This window comes from Zootermopsis nevadensis, unplaced genomic scaffold (assembly GCF_977971745.1).
Source record: "Zootermopsis nevadensis isolate Lab colony 2312 unplaced genomic scaffold, Znev_1.0 Znev_ptg000016l, whole genome shotgun sequence".
Lineage (NCBI taxonomy): Eukaryota > Metazoa > Arthropoda > Insecta > Blattodea > Termopsidae > Zootermopsis > Zootermopsis nevadensis.
In genome coordinates this window covers 12,831,540-12,849,818 of record NW_028259148.1, presented here as the reverse complement: position 1 = coordinate 12,849,818, position 18,279 = coordinate 12,831,540, and the positions used below count along the sequence as shown (strand labels likewise).

At 38.2% G+C, this 18,279-nt stretch overlaps 1 protein-coding gene across 3 annotated transcripts in view; it reads left to right on the top strand.

Annotated features, from left to right (window-relative positions):
• The first annotated feature begins 3,919 nt into the window (after window positions 1-3,919).
• Ptp36E (protein tyrosine phosphatase 36E) overlaps window positions 3,920-18,279 on the top strand; it is a 125,097-nt gene continuing 110,737 nt past the window's right edge. Inside the window, exon 1 of one of the 3 annotated variants that reach the window (XM_022082226.2) lies at window positions 3,920-4,303. In XM_022082226.2, coding sequence (XP_021937918.1) covers window positions 4,276-4,303 — 28 coding nt within the window. In that variant the 5' untranslated portion in view covers window positions 3,920-4,275. The remainder of the gene's footprint in view (window positions 4,304-18,279) is intronic. The other 2 variants (XM_022082224.2, XM_022082225.2) reach the window with 2 other exon arrangements.

Here is an 18,279-nt window from a genome sequence, read left to right as displayed (position 1 = left end):
AAATTCAAGGTTAAAGTCCAGGCTTTTGTTTTATTTATTTATCAGCTGTTTGTATTGATATATGAATACGCTATATGAAGAGGACGGAAAATCCACTTTGACCTACAATAAAACACCAATGATTTAATTTCGAACCGACACATTGTGTTCTACGCCTTGTACACAGTATTTTGCTTACCGGAGATATAAAATGAAAAGCCAATACTACGTCTCGTAATATTTGATGAAATAAATAAGCAACATGTAGGTTAATGAAGTTCGATTGGTCAACCACTGCATAAATCGATAATCGATTCAATTCGACTCAACTGGACAAGTTATTCAGTATTGCCAACGTACGTAACAAACCAAACCAGCAATTAAAAACGTTAGCCAACATTGTCAACAGTGGCACTGACATTTATTACACAAACAGTTATACCGCCATTACTCGGTCGGCACAGCATCGTTCTTTTACGAGATGCACCAATGCAGGTGAAGATAGCATACAAGTATGCGAGACATCGACTTTCTTAGACTTAGTTAATCGGAAAGAAGTAGGTTTTATGAAATTACTTTTTTCGATTATAACAAAAAAGAAATTCATACGGAATTATGATTAGAGAACCACAAGAGAAGAGTTCATTTGTGAAATTAATTAGAGAAATGGATTATAAAGAATCTGTACGATGAAGTTAGGAAATTACTTTAAAAATTCTACATGTTTGTTAATAATTAGGAATTCTTTTTGTAAATGAAGTTCAAACTAGTAATTTAATTCTTATGATTTTTATAAGTTTAAAAAAAAAGATTAAATTACTTTGTTGGTAAGAACTTGGAAATTTCTTAACGAAGTTAATAACTATGGATCAATTACATATGTCGAAGAACATTTTAATAACATGCTTAACAGTTCAATCAGAAAAAAAATGTCCACGTTTGACTCTGTGAAGGGATGTAAGAATGACTGACAAATTCTGCTCGTAGGAAGTGCTTCCTGCGCTGACTGAATTACAGACTGATGCTGGTCCAATACTGCCATCTGCACGCAGTTTTGTGAATTACGGTAGAGGCTTTCGGAATGTGTTTTCTCGCTGCAGGAGGCCAGTGTCTGCCCTGCTGACGTCAATGGCATGAAAATTGTATTTACGCTATGGTTCAGCTCGCAACACGGTTTTAAAATAGCCGATCCCTGGCGGCCTTCGCTGACGGAACTCCTGCTTTTATATATTCTTTGTTGGACGCTATGCGACGAACAGCAACGCCGTCTGTGCAAAATACTCTCTCATCGTCGTCTTCTCTCGAATTATTTCGAAATTTTACCTGTGATGTTAATGTAGACACAGACTGGGGCTTCTAGAACTTACGTAAAGAACATTATTATCGTCTGTAGCGTTGTAGGTGGTCACCAGCATTCACTTCTAATCTGAAGATTGAGTAGATGTGTATCTCTAAGACATTGGTCATTATGTACACAGCTCCAAGGCGTCACCTAGGGAAACAATCCCTTTTTAACCACCCTATAAATACCACATTTCATTTCGTGAAATAATTGTTTCGTATATGATTATATACCGTGCCACGGTGGTCTAGCGGTTAGAACGCTGGCCTTGTAATCCTGGGATCTCGGGTTCGATTCCCGGCGGTGCCCGAATTTATAACTTGTGTTGGGCAAGGCCGTGGTCTAGGCAACACGGAGTTTTCCTCCGTGGCATCCCAACAATTACTCCATTCACACACAGAAGAAGGCAATGGCAAACCACTTCTGGATCATCTGCCAAGAACGTATATGAACAGGTCCCAGTCCGAGAAAAGGATGGAAGGATCCTGTTCATATGGACCTGTCCTCAGACAGAATAATAATTAAATAATAATCGCATGTTGTAAAATATATTTCTGAAGTTTACAATTCAATGCATTTAATTTTAAACTTCTATAGTTAGATTTTACAACTCACGTGAAGTTTATTTCAATGCTATAATTAAAAAAGTAAAGCAATGCTATAAGTTTCTGAGGCACTTTTCCATCTTCAGAATTTATTTTTCAACGTCTTGAAAGTTTTTTGTGTTCCGGTTTCGAAAAAAAAAATTCTTTTGATGTCGTCATTGATTCGAAATACGTTCTTTTTTACGTCGTTATTGACCGAAATTTCTTGTCTGCTAAGTGCTTCCTCCCCGACTTAAAAAGACAGAGATGATGGCGAAGAACATCAGAAGTCAATTTATTCAGAGTATTCAAAGTCACGTTAAACTAAGGTCATAGTCAAAACTCTTTGGTTGGTTCTTCCTTAGACCTGTTTTCACAGAACTTTCGTATCACAAAAACTCAGTAATTGATAACCAGCCCTCAATGCAGTGTCTCGTTCCACGACATAACAAAAACATTTTTGGAAATTGCCTTATTTTCCTCTGCTCCTATTTTACATAATTTTCTGTAGAACTGAATTTGTATTTTTTGTTTTTCGTAGTTGAATTCTTGCTTTCAGGGCTAGCATGTGTAAAGTAATTATTATCGGAGGTTTCGATTCAATTAAAAGTATTCTTTTAGTCTTGTACAGAATCACTTACTTAGTCTTTGTCATTGTTTGAACACTTCACTGAATTCCAGGTTTCAAATATGGAATTTGGGGTCAACACAGTCACCGCTGATGACACAAGTTTAGACGCCGATCAACGAACATCCGGTTTTCTCACCAAGCATCGTGATTGTTACGGTTGGTATCCCTTCCTACGCGCTCACAATAACCCCCCCCCCTCCCTTCCACCCAAACCCCGTCATGATATACATCATTAGAGTACTGAAGACTTTGAAGAGGAAGTTTCTTCATGTTATTCTAGAAGCTTTAGAAAACCGCTTACATATTCCTCAAAGAAAAACTTAGCATGAATGCGTTTATCACAAACTAGAACACAATCACACGCCATCATGTTTTTAACAGCCATGACAGTCGAACAGCTGTTGTGTCATAGAGCCTAGAAAAGACAAATAATGTACACGCCATGTTATTAATGAACTGTGCCAAATATATTTTTTTTATACAAATATAAAACCCCCGAGGATTTTGAACATTTGTTGTCCTGTCACCTGCAACAAAAGCGTCGTCTGTAATTTAATAAATAAATTGCTAAGTTGTCACTACTGTCAGGAACATTTACCTTTTATCTTCTTCATTTCCCTGTGACGTCTGTATTTTCCCCCCTTCAACCGATCTGATGTGACTGGTATAATTCACTTCAATAAGAAACTTCATTTATGTCAGATTTCAAATAAACAACTTATTTTTGACAATCGTTACTTCCTCGAGATTAAATATCATTTAATTCATTTTTATTATAAACAATAATTTTGTAAATAAGTATAGTCAGCTCAGTAGTTTTTGGCCGGTGGAGAAGCTAGCGGAGCTGGCGGACGGGCCTACTCTGTGTACCTGAGGTGGCACGGTCAGTGTATTTCTTTTGTTTGGGCTCCTCGGTGCAGTCAGCATTATACTATCGTATAAGTGACTCGCTCCTAGCCTTCCCCTTGAAAATCGGTGATCGGTTTCCAGCGATGATTACCTGGACACGTCTTTCGCCTAGGAAAAAAATGGATTTTATGGAGCCCCTGTTTTGTGGTCGCTCTCCCTTAAAACCGGTCCTGACATAATTCAGGCTCACAGAGTTGCTGCTTGCTGTAAGACTAAAAAGACGTATTGTATTTAGCTTCAAATGTTTCAGTATTCAATCCGTGCCTATTTTTGCGACAATTTGTTGCAGAATCATGCCGGAACCAAAACATAATTTGTAAGTAGACAAAGCCCATTGATTTTTAGAAAAGAAGGAAGGGCCTGTGTATGCGCTAAGATGTTTGAGTTGGACACAAGAGGGTGACACCACAGTCACGTACAGAGCTTTGACTATGGCAGAGTATAAGGAGTTGAGTAGGTCTCGTTTTATTATCAAAAGAGTGCGCAAGTGCAGTGGCGCGTGGTGGGGAGGAAGTAGACCAGAGAGCTCAGTCTGGTACAGGAGCTGTCAGTGTGTAGGTTACTGCATGTAGTGTATCGACTCGCGTACGGCGTGCGTTTCTCGTTTTTTTTGTTACAAGCGAATCAAAACAGGCGACAAGCTGTCGGCGCGAACTAGCACCACGGCGGGGGCCGCTAGTAGTGGTGGCACCAGCCATCACCATCACCACCGCAAGCACCGGTCACGCTCCACAACGCGATACACCGACGCGGAGAAACCAAAAAAGAAGAAAATTCTCAGCGGCGGGAGCACCTCCCTAGTGTCCATCCCGAACACCATCAAACTGTCTATGCTGAACAGCGGACTGATGTCGCTAGGTAAGCCTCTGAAAATGTTCAACAACACAGCGCTACGGTTTATGTTGGAACTAATTAACCAGCCAACCATTTGCATGAAGCAGAGTCATTCTTGCAATCGCGTAGTTACTCAACACATTTTCCACCTTCTGTGGAATTAGAAGGTTTATTGCTTTCTTCACAAGAGCCCGCTGTTATCTGTAAGATCTATTTTAATGTTATCCTCCCATCATCGCCGAAGTTCTTCGAGTGAGATTGTTCTTTCAGGTTTTACGGTTACAATTTGTGAAACATTTCTCACGCCCACTGTGACGACTCGGATTTTAGGAACGGGTTTTTGGATTGAGTACGTAAGAATTTTTTGATAGTCTAAATCTAAGAACTCGACGACAGTGGCCATCGTATTGCAGAGTTGTTCCAGGGCAAAATTTGTTGTTCAGAAAGTTTCACATTTATAACATGTCGCCCACCTGGTATTATTACGTCACTGAAATGGATTTGTAGCCCGGGTGGTGTAGGCACGTGGCTGATACAGAATTTGGTCTAGGACCCCTCGAAAAACCTCCAATTGAAAGACTGAGAATCAGATGGGGAGATGCTATTAAGACAGGCCTTAGAAAGAAAATTTTTGAGGATGGGAGGTTCTTGGAACTGGCACAGGATTGTACCAATGGCGAGTTTTGGTATTGGTCACGTTGAATCTTCGGGTAGTTTTTTTTATCTAGTGTCGAGGTTAAAATGTAACGAGCTTTTCCTCCATGCCCCCATACGTCTGCATAATTTAATGATAAGTTAAGCACCAAGGACAGTTTTGCTGTAGTCGTGATAATTAACGTGAGACAATTTTTTTTAAAAAAAAATAATTTTCGTTTTAAATGATACTTATTTTCGGGAAGTTTAGTGTTGTTACGGAAAACGTTTAATATATAAGAGGTAAACCTTCAATCCCAGACACGAACTTGTACCAAAAATAACTCAACAGGAGTTCTCGAATCTGAAGCCAACAAGATAAACCAAATGAACATGTAATGTAAACTTATTACATGCAATGGAAAATATTCAATGGATATAATGAAACTTTATCATATCTCCACGAAGTCTCAATAAATTTCTCTCAGTACATTTACAAATCGCCAGCCAGCGAATCGCTGACGAAGAGGTGAGTACGCCCTCAGGTCTTGAAAGGTTGGAAACTTCTAAGAGGCTTAGAAGTTTGTTTGTAATAAATGGAGATTCATCTCATGCATATTTAGGCAGTAACATCGTTTCTGCTTCAGAACAGACCGAAGAAAAGTCTCGACAGAGTCATTTCGTAGTTCATTATACACATTACATCGAAAACACAATAATAGGTTATACGAGAGTAATAATTATTCTCTGACAGTAATGCCAAACGCGTTTCGACCTCAAGAGGACGTCATCAGTGGCAAAACGAATTAATTCATAAAATACAATTCAAAAGACCGTGGTTTTCTACAGAGCATAAAAGATATGAACTTTACAAAGAAATAATTATGTAACACCTCACTGGACGTTGGTTGCACAGGAGTTGGTGTATTATATTGGGCACTCAGCTTTTATGTCCACTGGTCTGTGTCGTCTGTGCCTGTGAACGTCAACGATGATTTGTATTTTATGAATTAATTTTTTTTGTCGCTGATGATGACCTCTTGAGGTCGAAACGCGTTTGAAATTACGTTTCTACAAAGTGTAAACAGTTTTGTTTGTATACCTGATTTATAATACGATATTCACGTTGACGTGGATTCAACTAATCTTCAATATTAATGACGATTCCAAAACAATACACGAACGCACCTAGCGGCCAACGGAGTTACCTGACTCCTTGCAAAACCTGTAATTCTTCTGAAGTATCGTTTAGCTTCTGATTAAGTAATTTCAGGAATGTACAATAACCTTAAATGTTAGCACTAGGACACTTTTACTGAACAGGAAGATCTTTAAGGTTCATATTTTGATTAAAATCAACGAATTTTTTATAAACTAATTCATATTTGATGATGAATACTGAATATATTTCAAATATTTAAGTATTACTCTAGCCATCAGTGCGCAGAACAATAAATAGATAAGAACGACCCGTTGATATTAACGGAGAATCTAAGATATTGACACAGGAACAATATTTGATACTTTAAAGACTAAATTACAAAGCATGACGAAATTATTTAAACGAAAGAGTGTTATTTTTTTAGAAAATAGTTAAAACAAACGGTGAATTAATTTATTTTATTTGGATAGTGGACTAGACGACAGGGGTTCGATCTCCGACGGGGGCAGAGGATTTTTTTTCCTCTAATCTCTGCGTCCAGACCGGCTGTGGGGCCCACCCAGCTTCTTATCCAGTGGGTACCGGGGTCCTTTCCCGGGGGCAGAGCGCGGTTAAGAATTATAAGGAGCTAACTCTGCCCCCAAGCGTCTACATGGCGTATAGTGGGACAACTTTTATTTGGAGTTTTATTTGCAGTTGGTATTCCAAAACTTCTAAATGCGGCCTTGCAAAAAGGATAATCTTAGAAACACGTGAAAAATTAACGGGTGATATACACGTTGAGATTCTAATCATAAATATTATGATCTTCAGTGCTAGAAAATGAGGTTCACATATTACGAATTTTTTTAAAATTTAAAATTAAAATAATGCATAACTTAGGTAGTAACATTTTTTCCATCACAGGGTGATAACAGTGTAAGAAAATTGAACGTTTTAGATGACTGTCTGTTGGGATGTTGCTCTTTATAGTCTGGTAGAAATTGACCGACGTTTCGGAGGTGATTATTGCCTCCATCATATTCGCCACCGTGAGAACCTAAAATCTCACAGGCAACAAAATAGACTCGTGGGACGCACGTTGAAAATACATGGACTATATGATTTAATTCTGAATTTTATTAATTTTTGTGGGATTAAATACAGATGATAAGCGACCAGCGTGGATACGTTTTTGGTCCCGTTGACTTAAACGGGCTACTTTGCAGTGACTTGTAAACCCACGAGTAAAATTCTGGTGTAAGTTATTTTACGTTTTAGTGAAAGTGTTCACTGAAACTGTAATACCAGTGATGAAAGCAATTGCTGTCGGTGTGATGAATTTTAAGGTTCCGAAGTATTAAACCTTGCAGTTTTGACTGTAGGACGTGTTTGTAACAGTATATATATTTTCACAGGTTTTATCGTTACATCCATCAGTTATTATTATTTTACAATATTTTTCGCTGTCCGGTTCTTTGTATTTTATTTAATTATTACGCGATCATGTATGGTCTTATATAGTGGAAAAGTGATCTATGTCCACAGCTGTATCTTGGACCTTTCCAATGTCAATTCAATGTCAAGTGATGGCAATTTGGCGACGCCAGGGCATCTTAAGTAACAGAACATTAGTACACGTGAAAAAATTATGACATTGCCACAATAAATAGTATGAGGTTTCGTTATTTTAGTAATTTATATTAGTAGTGTCTTATGTAAAGAGCGGCCTCTTTCGAAACCAAATTCATAATACCAAATGAAACGATACGGTTTGACAACAATAAATAAAAAATTGTTGTAACTTTGCCTATAATATTTGAAACAAAAATGAAATAACTTACGAAGCTTTTAGCGAATTCTACAATAAATATTATTTGTCGGGTTGCAAAGTGTGAAGAAATACATAAATTACTCTTTCTACCAATTATTTATTTTAATCCGTCTGATCACAATATAATTTTATTTAAAATTTCTTATAATTAAGATAATAAAATATCATTCATGTTCCTTATCGATTGATCGATATTGACCCACACCTATTCGAAGACACTAGTACTTCTGGACATATCGGGACACTCACTCCTACATCTTTGGTCGATATGTACATCTAATAACATTTAGGAAAAACAACACCTTCGCCCAAATATGGAAAAACAAATGTAATGAAACATCACCAAAAAACTACAGAAATTATAATTGAGTTTTAAGCTCTTAGATATATTTTACACCTGATGATGGTTTTATAAAAACCGAAACATGTAGTGTAAATCGATCAATCGATAAGGAACATGAATGATATTTTATTATCTTAATTATAAGAAATTTTAAATAAAAATTATATTGTGATCAGACGGATTAAAATCAATAATTGATATAATATTCACAATATGACGCAATTACACTATCTTACTCTTACTACGTTTATTTGCAGGCAGTTATCTGAACTCGCTTTTAACGCAAATTTATCGCTGTTTTACGACATTGTTTTCCCTTAAAATGAACGCAGTGTTCGTGTATTAATATCGTACTTACAGACCGTAAATTCCTCACAAGTCTGGCTTTAAGCTTTCTCCCCATTGGTGGCGTAGATCCAATCCTCTCGAGTGTTTTTGGAAACAGTTCCACATATTAACTTGGATTTTGTGCCAAACAAAGCGAGTACTGGAGGAAAACAATGGAAAATTATGAGAAAGCGGATGTACACGTTCCTTTGGCTGGGGGCCATTTTAAGTCCTGACGTAATAAATTTCCCAGAAGTCTCTGCGACATTTTCATCGTCTCGTATTGCGTCTGGCTTAAATGCGATTGGTTGAAATTACGATGGTCTGGAATTAGGAAGAGTTAGGATGGTGACGTTTAGGGGTCTGAAGGCTATAATTTTGTAGGTCTCAGTGCTAACTGTTAGACTTACTGTTACTGCATTGGATTTCTTCGTATTTACGAATAACTAGAGAAGCTGACAGCTGCTCAGCTTGTTAAGAAATATTCCTTTTATGAAACTAAAGTTTAATTACCATTTACCCTATATATATACATATATATATATATTAAAATGTCATTTCAAAATATATATACATATATATATATATATATATATATTAAAATGTCATTTCAAATTTATTTTGTAATCTGTGCATTGAAGTCATGCAAATGGAATCTTCTTGCAAGCGTCAGGTTTCATGTAGTTTGTATTAGTGGGTAATGCAGTTGGCTACTTTTTGAAATACGTCTTTCTTTGTTACATTAAATGGAAAATACACATAAACAATTTTAATGTAATGTTGAGGTAATGTTCCTGATCGTCTTTTGTTTCGTTGTGTTGCCATGGTGACACGAAGTCAGGCCTGGGATATACGGCGTTATGTAGGTCTCGACTTGCCGTCAAGAGAGACGCTAGGCCTTGTAATACGCTTAGCGCCATCTTGGGATCCCTACTGAGACTCGCTCCGTGCTGTGTGGGAGTTCAGGGACAGATGTGAGTAATTTTTAAAATTTGTTATTGTCGAAATTCTAGTCCCTGACTTTCGAATAGGCGACTTGTAAATAAACGTTTTCCTGTGGACGGGTTGACACTTTATTTGTTTTTCTCCTTCCAGAATTAAGTGGGCATTAACTAAAAAAGAGAAACCTTTAAGAACTCATGTTTACAGTGAATTTTTCTTTGTATTTGCATAGAACAGGCCTTTAAAGTGGTGTTTTGTGTTTCTGGTACACTTTATATTATATTTATTCAAGTCTTCAATATCACATCTTACGAACACTCCTCGCCAAACACAATTAGACTCATCGAGTCAAGGAGGATGAGATGGGCAGGCCATGTAGCCCGCACGGTAGAGAAGAGGAATGCGTAGAGGGTTTTGGTGGACAATCCAGAAGGAAAGAGACCACTTGGAAGACCTAGACGTAGGTGGGAGGATAATATTAAAGTGCATCTTAGAGAAATAGGATGGAGCGGTATAGACTGGATTCGTCTGGCTCAGGAAAGGAACCAGTGACGGGCTTCTGTTCAAGTAAAAATTGCAAACGATTTCAAATTTTAAATCCATGAGATTATGCATTTGTTGACGCGGAGGAAAAATTCACTGGTACTTGTGGGTTATCGGGACACATCGCTTTAAAAATAGGTTAGGTTAGTTGAGATTAGGTTAGGTTAGGTTAGGTCAGGTTAATGTGTGTGGATAAATGACATACTTGAAAGTTATTACATTTTATTTCAATAAATGACAACTAACCTAACCTAACCTAACCTAACCTATAATAACCTAACCTAACCTAACCCAAACTAACCTAACCTAACCTAACCCAAACTAACCTAACCTAACCTAACCCAAACTAACCTAACCTAACCCAAACTAACCTAACCTAACCTAACCCAAACTAACCTAACCTAACCCAAACTAACCTAACCTAACCCAAACTAAGCTAACCTAACCTAACCCAAACTAATCTAACCTAACCCAAACTAAGCTAACCTAACCTAACCTAACCCAAACTAATCTAACCTAACCCAAACTAACCTAACCTAACCTAACCCAAGCTAACCTAACCTAACCTATTTTTAAAGCTATGTGTCCCGATAACCCACGAGTACCAATTCACTTTCACAACTACAAAATTTCTTACTACCAATGTGTATGATGTCGTCACTGAAGATGTGTTCAGTAAAACTGCAAAGAATGTGTTTGGGAAAGGACCCCGGTACTCATTGGACAGTATTCTGGGTGGGCCCCAGAGCCGGTCAGTACGAAGATGCAGGGTAGGAGAACACTCCTTTGCCCCTGTCGGGGACCGAACCCCAGTCGTTCAGCCCGTAGTCAGTCCTTATACTGCTCATCCCTAGTTAAACCGTAGCTGATTTACCAACTAGTGTCAACAGGTGGTAATGATGGCTATTTGCTAAGAAGGGAGAACGTGCCTTGTAATCTGAGAGTGAATTGGTCTTGTCATTGTGAACCCTTTGTTGTTCATGAGGGTGTGGACTGCGATAACGAAAACCTGCATTGATCGATCCCGTTTTATTTTTATGAGTTCTTTCCACCAATTGAACCGTATAAAGCCATAATGGATGAGCTCTGAGTGTCTTCGCCTTTCGCCTTAATATACGGAACGGTCTAAAAGGAATATTAATTGAATTTAAGAGAAACGAACTTTTATTTGTATGTCTACGTTCATGACACATATTTTGGATTATTATGGACATGTGGATGATGTCGTTAATATATTGTTTAAACAAGAAATGTTATTGGTGAAATTTGGTTGTGGTTAAAATATATAATAAAATTCAGGTCAATACACAAACTTTATTTAGATGTTAAAATTTAAATGTTAAAATTTAAAATTTAAATTTGCGCCATTCATCACTATAACGATGTTACAATAGAGCGCCTTCATTCACTTCACTACATGTTTCGATGCAAAGCATCATCTTCAGGTGTTGTCTTTTAAAACTACTTTATATTATAATGCATAAGATGCGTAAATCGGGAGGATCAGCGGAACACATGCTACAATAATGAACAAAACGGACGAATATATTGAAAGACATGCATTATAATATAAAGTAGTTTTAAAAGACAACACCTGAAGATGATGCTTTGCATCGAAACATGTAGTGAAGTCAAGGAAGGCGCTCTATTGTAACATCGTTATAGTGATGAATGGCGCAAATTTAAATTTTAAATTTTAACATTTAAATTTTAAATTTTAACATTTAAATTTTAAATTTTAACATCTAAATAAAGTTTGTGTATTGACCTGAATTTTATTATATATTTTAATCATAAAACACAAACATGACGCATGTAAACCTTAAACTTAATATTGGTTGTGGTGTTCGTTGATTCTGTCTACAGTAGCCTAGAATAAGTGAAAATTATCTCAAAGTCTCAATTACAGGTATTGTCTAACCCCGTTAGAGCGCCATATTATGGTCACTGCCAACATTGGCATTAAAACGGGGCCTGCGATATGTTGAATTGGGAATATTTTTTTAGGATTTTGAGAGTAAAATTGAAGACAAAAATTCGAAACATATGTCCGTATTCATCAAGTTCTGTAATAGTAATTCTACCATCTGATGCAGTATAATTTTAATTATAATCTCGAATTTTGAGAAAATTTTTGCCCTCGATTATCGAGTACAAAAATTAGTTGCACTCTAATGTTGAATCGCTTGTTTCATAATAAATTTACGAGTTTCACTTCCATTTATTACATTCGTTAACTAAAGCAAAGTTAAAGTTTCTCACCTTTGAATCGTGTTTTTCGTTCTTTCATTTCATCTTTCTCTCGAGCACGTCATCGTCGTCGACTGACGGATGTTTACCCAATCAATAGGTGAAACAGCTGCCAGTGCCTTACCAGGTTTCGCCTCGCGCCACACAACAAATGCAGGCGATTGTGTGCGTTACCCGGTGATGATTATTTCATGTACGGAAGAGTCCACTTGCCACGTCAAACAAAAAAGTAGTGGGTGGATCTGTAACTGTATTACCAGAATTCCTGGAATGTTACCTGGTACTGAATGCGGCTTAATTTCGTGATAATCCCCTCAGAAGCAGATTTATATCCAGCTGATACCTACAGTCCACAGACCATGAGAAAATCCCTGCTATGAATTCGATATACGCGCATGCGCAAGAGTGACGACCGATCCTAAAAGCATTCGTTCCACAACCACTGAACGAACAACAGACGACAGGCTTTCACGTGTTCTAATGGGTACAGCTTTAAGATTACCTCACAGAGGCACAGCGATTTAATTTAGAATATTATCGCAACACCCACAGAACACATTAGAGGTGCGCTCACTACACGCTACTCTTAACTGCTTGATGTTTTCAGTCTGTGTAGTAGCGTAAAACTCTGACGTATCAAACTTCCCACCAATAGCAGCCCTCTAGTCCACTAGGCAGTAAACATTCCCCCCGCACCGCACCAGAAACGACTTCCCCTTGCAGGGTTTTTCTCGTGATCTGTGGACAGTACCTGTATTTTGAACCCGAGTAAGATCATGGTTCATTACTTAAGACGACTTTATTTGTCAATGCAGAATTGTCGGCTAACAGAATTATCAAAGCTGAATATTTCAAGAGGTTAGTTGTCTGTATAAACTTGGCGCTGTATCGGACTCGATTACAATGCTTAACGCTACGTTTGTATTACGACAGATGTCGATGGTAATTAACGGAGGATGGAACTTTTCTGTTGGGATTCTCTATGAAAATTTTCCACAGAGAGAGAGAGAGAGGGGTTTGGCTGTAAGACTTTAATGCGTGGTAGAAGTATCCGGAGTTTAAATTACGCTTGAATTCTAATTCTTATGTTCTTTAAAAATGCATCATTGTACAAGAATTAATTTCGGAAATTGTACGTAGGGCCTATATATATGCTTACACACACGCGCGTGCTATCGTAAACTGTGAGTCTGCTTAGGGCAGAGTGCATGAATAAATGAAGACCAAACTATGCACCACGTAATATACGACCTCGAGTCTACATTCAGTTGAAGACAATATGCAGACAGAATACAGGAAGATGTATTCTCGCAAAGAAAAAATCTTATAAGTACCTGTACGAAGTGTGTTATACGAACGCTCGTCATCATCGACAGAGGTTCGGCCATTTTTAAAACGTGAATGCCACACAAAAGTTTGTACACGACCCATTGCGGACTCCCCAAATGCTTGCTTTAGCATTTCATAGGTTTCCGTAGCTGTTTTGGCGAGTCTTTGGCAAAATTTGATGCACACGCCATTCCGAAATCGCAGGAGGGTCGGTGTAATGCACTACCAAAACGCCCGTAACTAAGAAACAAATGCTAATTCGATGATGCCGGCTGGCACACTGATTCACTATGAATGTAGGCCGCACCCCCTAGCGGCAGAAGCTCGTACTACATCCGGTTCGCCCTCTATTGACACAGTCTTGAAACTTTCCGATCGCATCTCGTATCTACAGTTGACTGGATAATCAACAATTAACTTACATTATCCGCGCTTTTATGTTAATTATCTCCGCCATCAATAAGTTTACATCTGTAGTGCGTGGACGTCGCCTGTCGCAGTGGTCGTGGGGTCTTACGGGCTCATGGGTTCGACTCCCGCCCAAGGCAGGATGTTTCTACTCGTGTTTCTGTGTCGCGTTGTCCTGTATAGGCAGAGGTTTTGCGAAGGGCTGATCACTCATCCAAGGAGTCCTACCAGATGTATAAATAGATCAAGTATCCTTCCATGTCTCGTTCATTGTGGAGTTTCTGGAACTCTGTATCTCTTGAAAAATGTACGAACTATTAAATGTTCACTTTTATTGTATTTTCCTCGGTTGAATATGTATTTATGAGGAGAATATCAGTCTATCGTTTGATTACCTTTGATTATTTGTTTTATCAGTGTATTTAACGACTCTGTTTCAACTACATCTGTTGTCGGAACATGGGATAGGGTGTGACTGGAGAATAGCAAACAAATTTCTTGCTGTCTGAGTGTTTTATATGAGCTGTGGGAATCTACGAAACATCTGATTCTACGGAGAATCTAACCGGGCTCCTTTGGTCGCGCTGTCTCTGCCATATTAGAAACACAGAGATCCAATTAATGAATTTTTTTTTCTGAAACGAAGCTGCAAATTTTCTCTCCAGACGTAACTAAGTAATGACTATCAGAAAATATTTCAAGCTTCATTTTTAGGAGAACTCCTAGATGTCCTGCCTTTTTAAGACAAAGGAAATTTCTATCAGACTGCACCTAATTTGAATATAATTCCCAAAACGAATTACAGCGTAACTATGAGCACAATGATGTAAATGTAGCTTTAAAGTTGCCTCTTTGAAAGGCAATTATCTACGGAGAGCATCTATTATGAATGCTTTCCTCGGAACGAAAGTATAAATTGACTCAATTAAACGACTTCTAAAGCATGAAGAAGCTTTACCCCACAAATACGACGACGTACAGGAGTCAGCTCTGGAATAATGGACGAGTGAGAGTTAACTCGAGCATCTGAAAACATTTCGTAACATTCAATCGAAGTCCGAGGATGTTTGCAAAGTAGAAGAGCCATCCTGTTGTTGGAATGGGGACTTAACATTGTCTGCAATTCTTATTTGTGATTAAAGTAAAGATTTTAATTCCGTTCGTCTTCAGACAGTCGCCGTAAAGCTGTTTCAGCTATGAAAATGGAGTCATTCTTTATTCTATTTTTTTATTTGTAGTGTTCTGTGTGACGACAGGTCCATATGAACGGGATCCTTCCATCTTTTTCTCGGACTGGGACCTGTTCATATACGTTCTTGGCAGATGATCCAGAAGTGGTTTGCCATTGCCTTCTTCTGTGTGTGAATGGAGTAATTGTTGGGATGCCAAGGAGGAAAACTCCGTGTTGCCTAGACCACGGCCTTGCCCAACACAAGTTATAAATTCGGGCACCGCCGGGAATTGAACCCGAGACCCCCAGGATTACAAGGCCAGCGTTCTAACCGCTAGACCACCTCATCTTATTATTTATTTAGTGTTCTGTCTGACGACAGATCCATATGAACAGGATCCTTCCATCCTTTTCTCGGACTGGGACCTGTTCATATACGTTCTTGGCAGATGATCCAGAAGTGGTTTGCCATTGCCTTCTTCTGTGTGTGAATGGGATGCCACGGAGAAACCGGGGAAGCCCCCGGAGGAAAACTCCGTGTTGCCTAGACCACGGCCTTGCCCAACACAAGTTATAAATTCGGGCACCGCCGGGAATCGAACCCGAGACCCCAGGATTACAAGGCCAGCGTTCTAACCGCTAGACCACCGTGGCGGCATGTTGTTATTTACCTGTGGCAAAGACGTCGTTGCCTTGGACCTGTATTCCTTCTGAAGACTGTGGAAACACACAAAATGCTAGAATTTTTGCGTCAGTCTTCCCAGAAAAGTATGTCTCCAGGAAGAAATCTGTAAATCTCCCTAAAACCAAGATGCCAGACAATCAGAAATTGTTAAAACGAATGTCAAAGAACAATGACAACGTCTTTTAACCTTGAAGATGGAGACAATATTTTTCTCCGAAACGTTGAAAACCTCAAATCTCATATAAAATTGAAATTATTTTAATGAGAAATCTTAAACATGTAACCACTGCATTGCAATTCGTTATTTGTATATTGGTAATCCCTGTTTCATTAGCATTGTACTTCGTATTCGGGAGGTACCGGGTTATAGTCTCGGTTCAGAGACCGACTATACTGACTAAGGATTTCTGCGGTTTTCTCAAGTTCCTACCAGATAAGTGCATGGATGATAAATAGGTTGCCTTAATAGGCCACGACTGTCACCTTGCACATTCATAACTGCCTTTCAGTTTAACGTCATTTAACTGCGCAGTTATAAAAACATCGTTCAGCATTTTTTAATCGAAAGTAGTGCAACCTGTGAATATTTTATGAAGTGATTGAAGAAAATTTCCTGAGTAGTCATGTTCTTTTTTTTGTAGGAAGTTATGGCGAGAACGTATTATGAGCTGGTTGTGTCTGTCCGTCTGACTAGTCGATTTATGTCAGGAAACACTGGACGGATTTAGATTAAATTTAATATGGAGGTTGTGCTGTCCTGCACGCCCTCAAATCTTACTTTTGAATGTTCTATGATCGGTGATAACAAAATGGCGGTTAAGAAAAGTCGTGAGGTGGACATTAAGGTGCTGCGATCTGGTGACCAATGTGGGAATTGTAGAACAAGGCAGATTCGATATCTCTATCTAAATGCGCGTTGCAAAGAACGCATAAGGATATTATGAAGACATACGCCATCGCTGTAGTGTGTCAGATATCTGTGGAGGCTGCCCCAGACGTGTCGTCTGCTCTTACCGAACGATCTTCATAGCTCAGGTGGTTAGTCACCGGCTTTGTTCTGTAATAAGAACAGTCCACGTGGGGTGCGTGCTGGACGGAGTGGCAGTGGGACAGGTTTTTATCGGAGTTCTTAAATATTTTCCCTACGTCAGAATTTTTAAAGAAATTCCAGGCATTGTAAATTTTACAATTTAGAGTTCTAGGAGAGATAATCCCCTTTTTCTATTCGCGAAACAAACATTAACATATACTGCGTATTTGAATACGGTAGACAACTATACTTTTACATATTTTGAGGGACGTACGACATCGTATTGTGGTAGTAACGTGTGTCATCCACACATTTCGTTTCTGTTTTGGTGAGGCAAACGAATATTTAACACCCAGTTTACGAGTAAGTGAAGAATAATTTGTTGGCCTCCCCGATCACCTGGTTTCAGTTCATAAAATGTTCATATCTGTCTTTTCTCTTTTTGGTTTCTAAGGGGCGAATCGTTTGCGTCTTAAAAGTGACTAGTTAAGATGGTTGAAATAAACTCCTCCACTACTCCATTTGCTCAAGATTCTTTGGGCTTCTTTGCTATTCGAATATCCATCGATATTCAGTTATTGCAGATACAGATCGGCCGTCATGAAGCTAATCGCAATTATAACACGACACGCGTCCCAATATAACTATCACGCCTCAGATATAACGCTGTAGATTGTCAGAAATGATTTTGACTCGAGTTTCGTGGAAAATCATCGAAATTTATTTCAGGCAAAAGTTACGCGCCCTGGTGAGATCGATAATTAATGTCATGTTGTCTACCGATACATGTTTTTTGTACAGTTTTTATTAAAATAGGTTAAGTTTAACTTGAGTTTCGTGTAAGTTAAAGTCATATCGGATAAATAAGGAGAAATCTGAAATTATTCCAGTGACTTTTAGTGTGGACACTCTGTATCAAGTTTAATCCAGATGAAATTAGTCGTTTCGGAGATGCTGCTTTGCATTATGGATGCCTACATTCACTTCGTTCAGAGTCTGATTGGGTTTGTTCCTTTAAAAAGATATACAGCACCACTGCTAGTGTCATTACTTATATAGATATTTAAAACAAAAATGATTTCCCTTAATCCCATCGTACGGTAACTATGCCGCCATACAAAAATTAGATATTAATTACATTCAATATAAATATATATATATATATTTCCCCCCTTTATCTCCTCCTCTATTTACCATCGACTGTTTTATATTTCTAATTATATAAATTATGTGTTTGTTTTCCATATTCTCGTTGCAGTCTAATTGACTTTATTTAATTTAATTATCATTACGAAGATATTGATGCATTCAGTAGCAAATTGCCTTCATGTATACATATCCTCTATTTATTATTATTTAGTGTT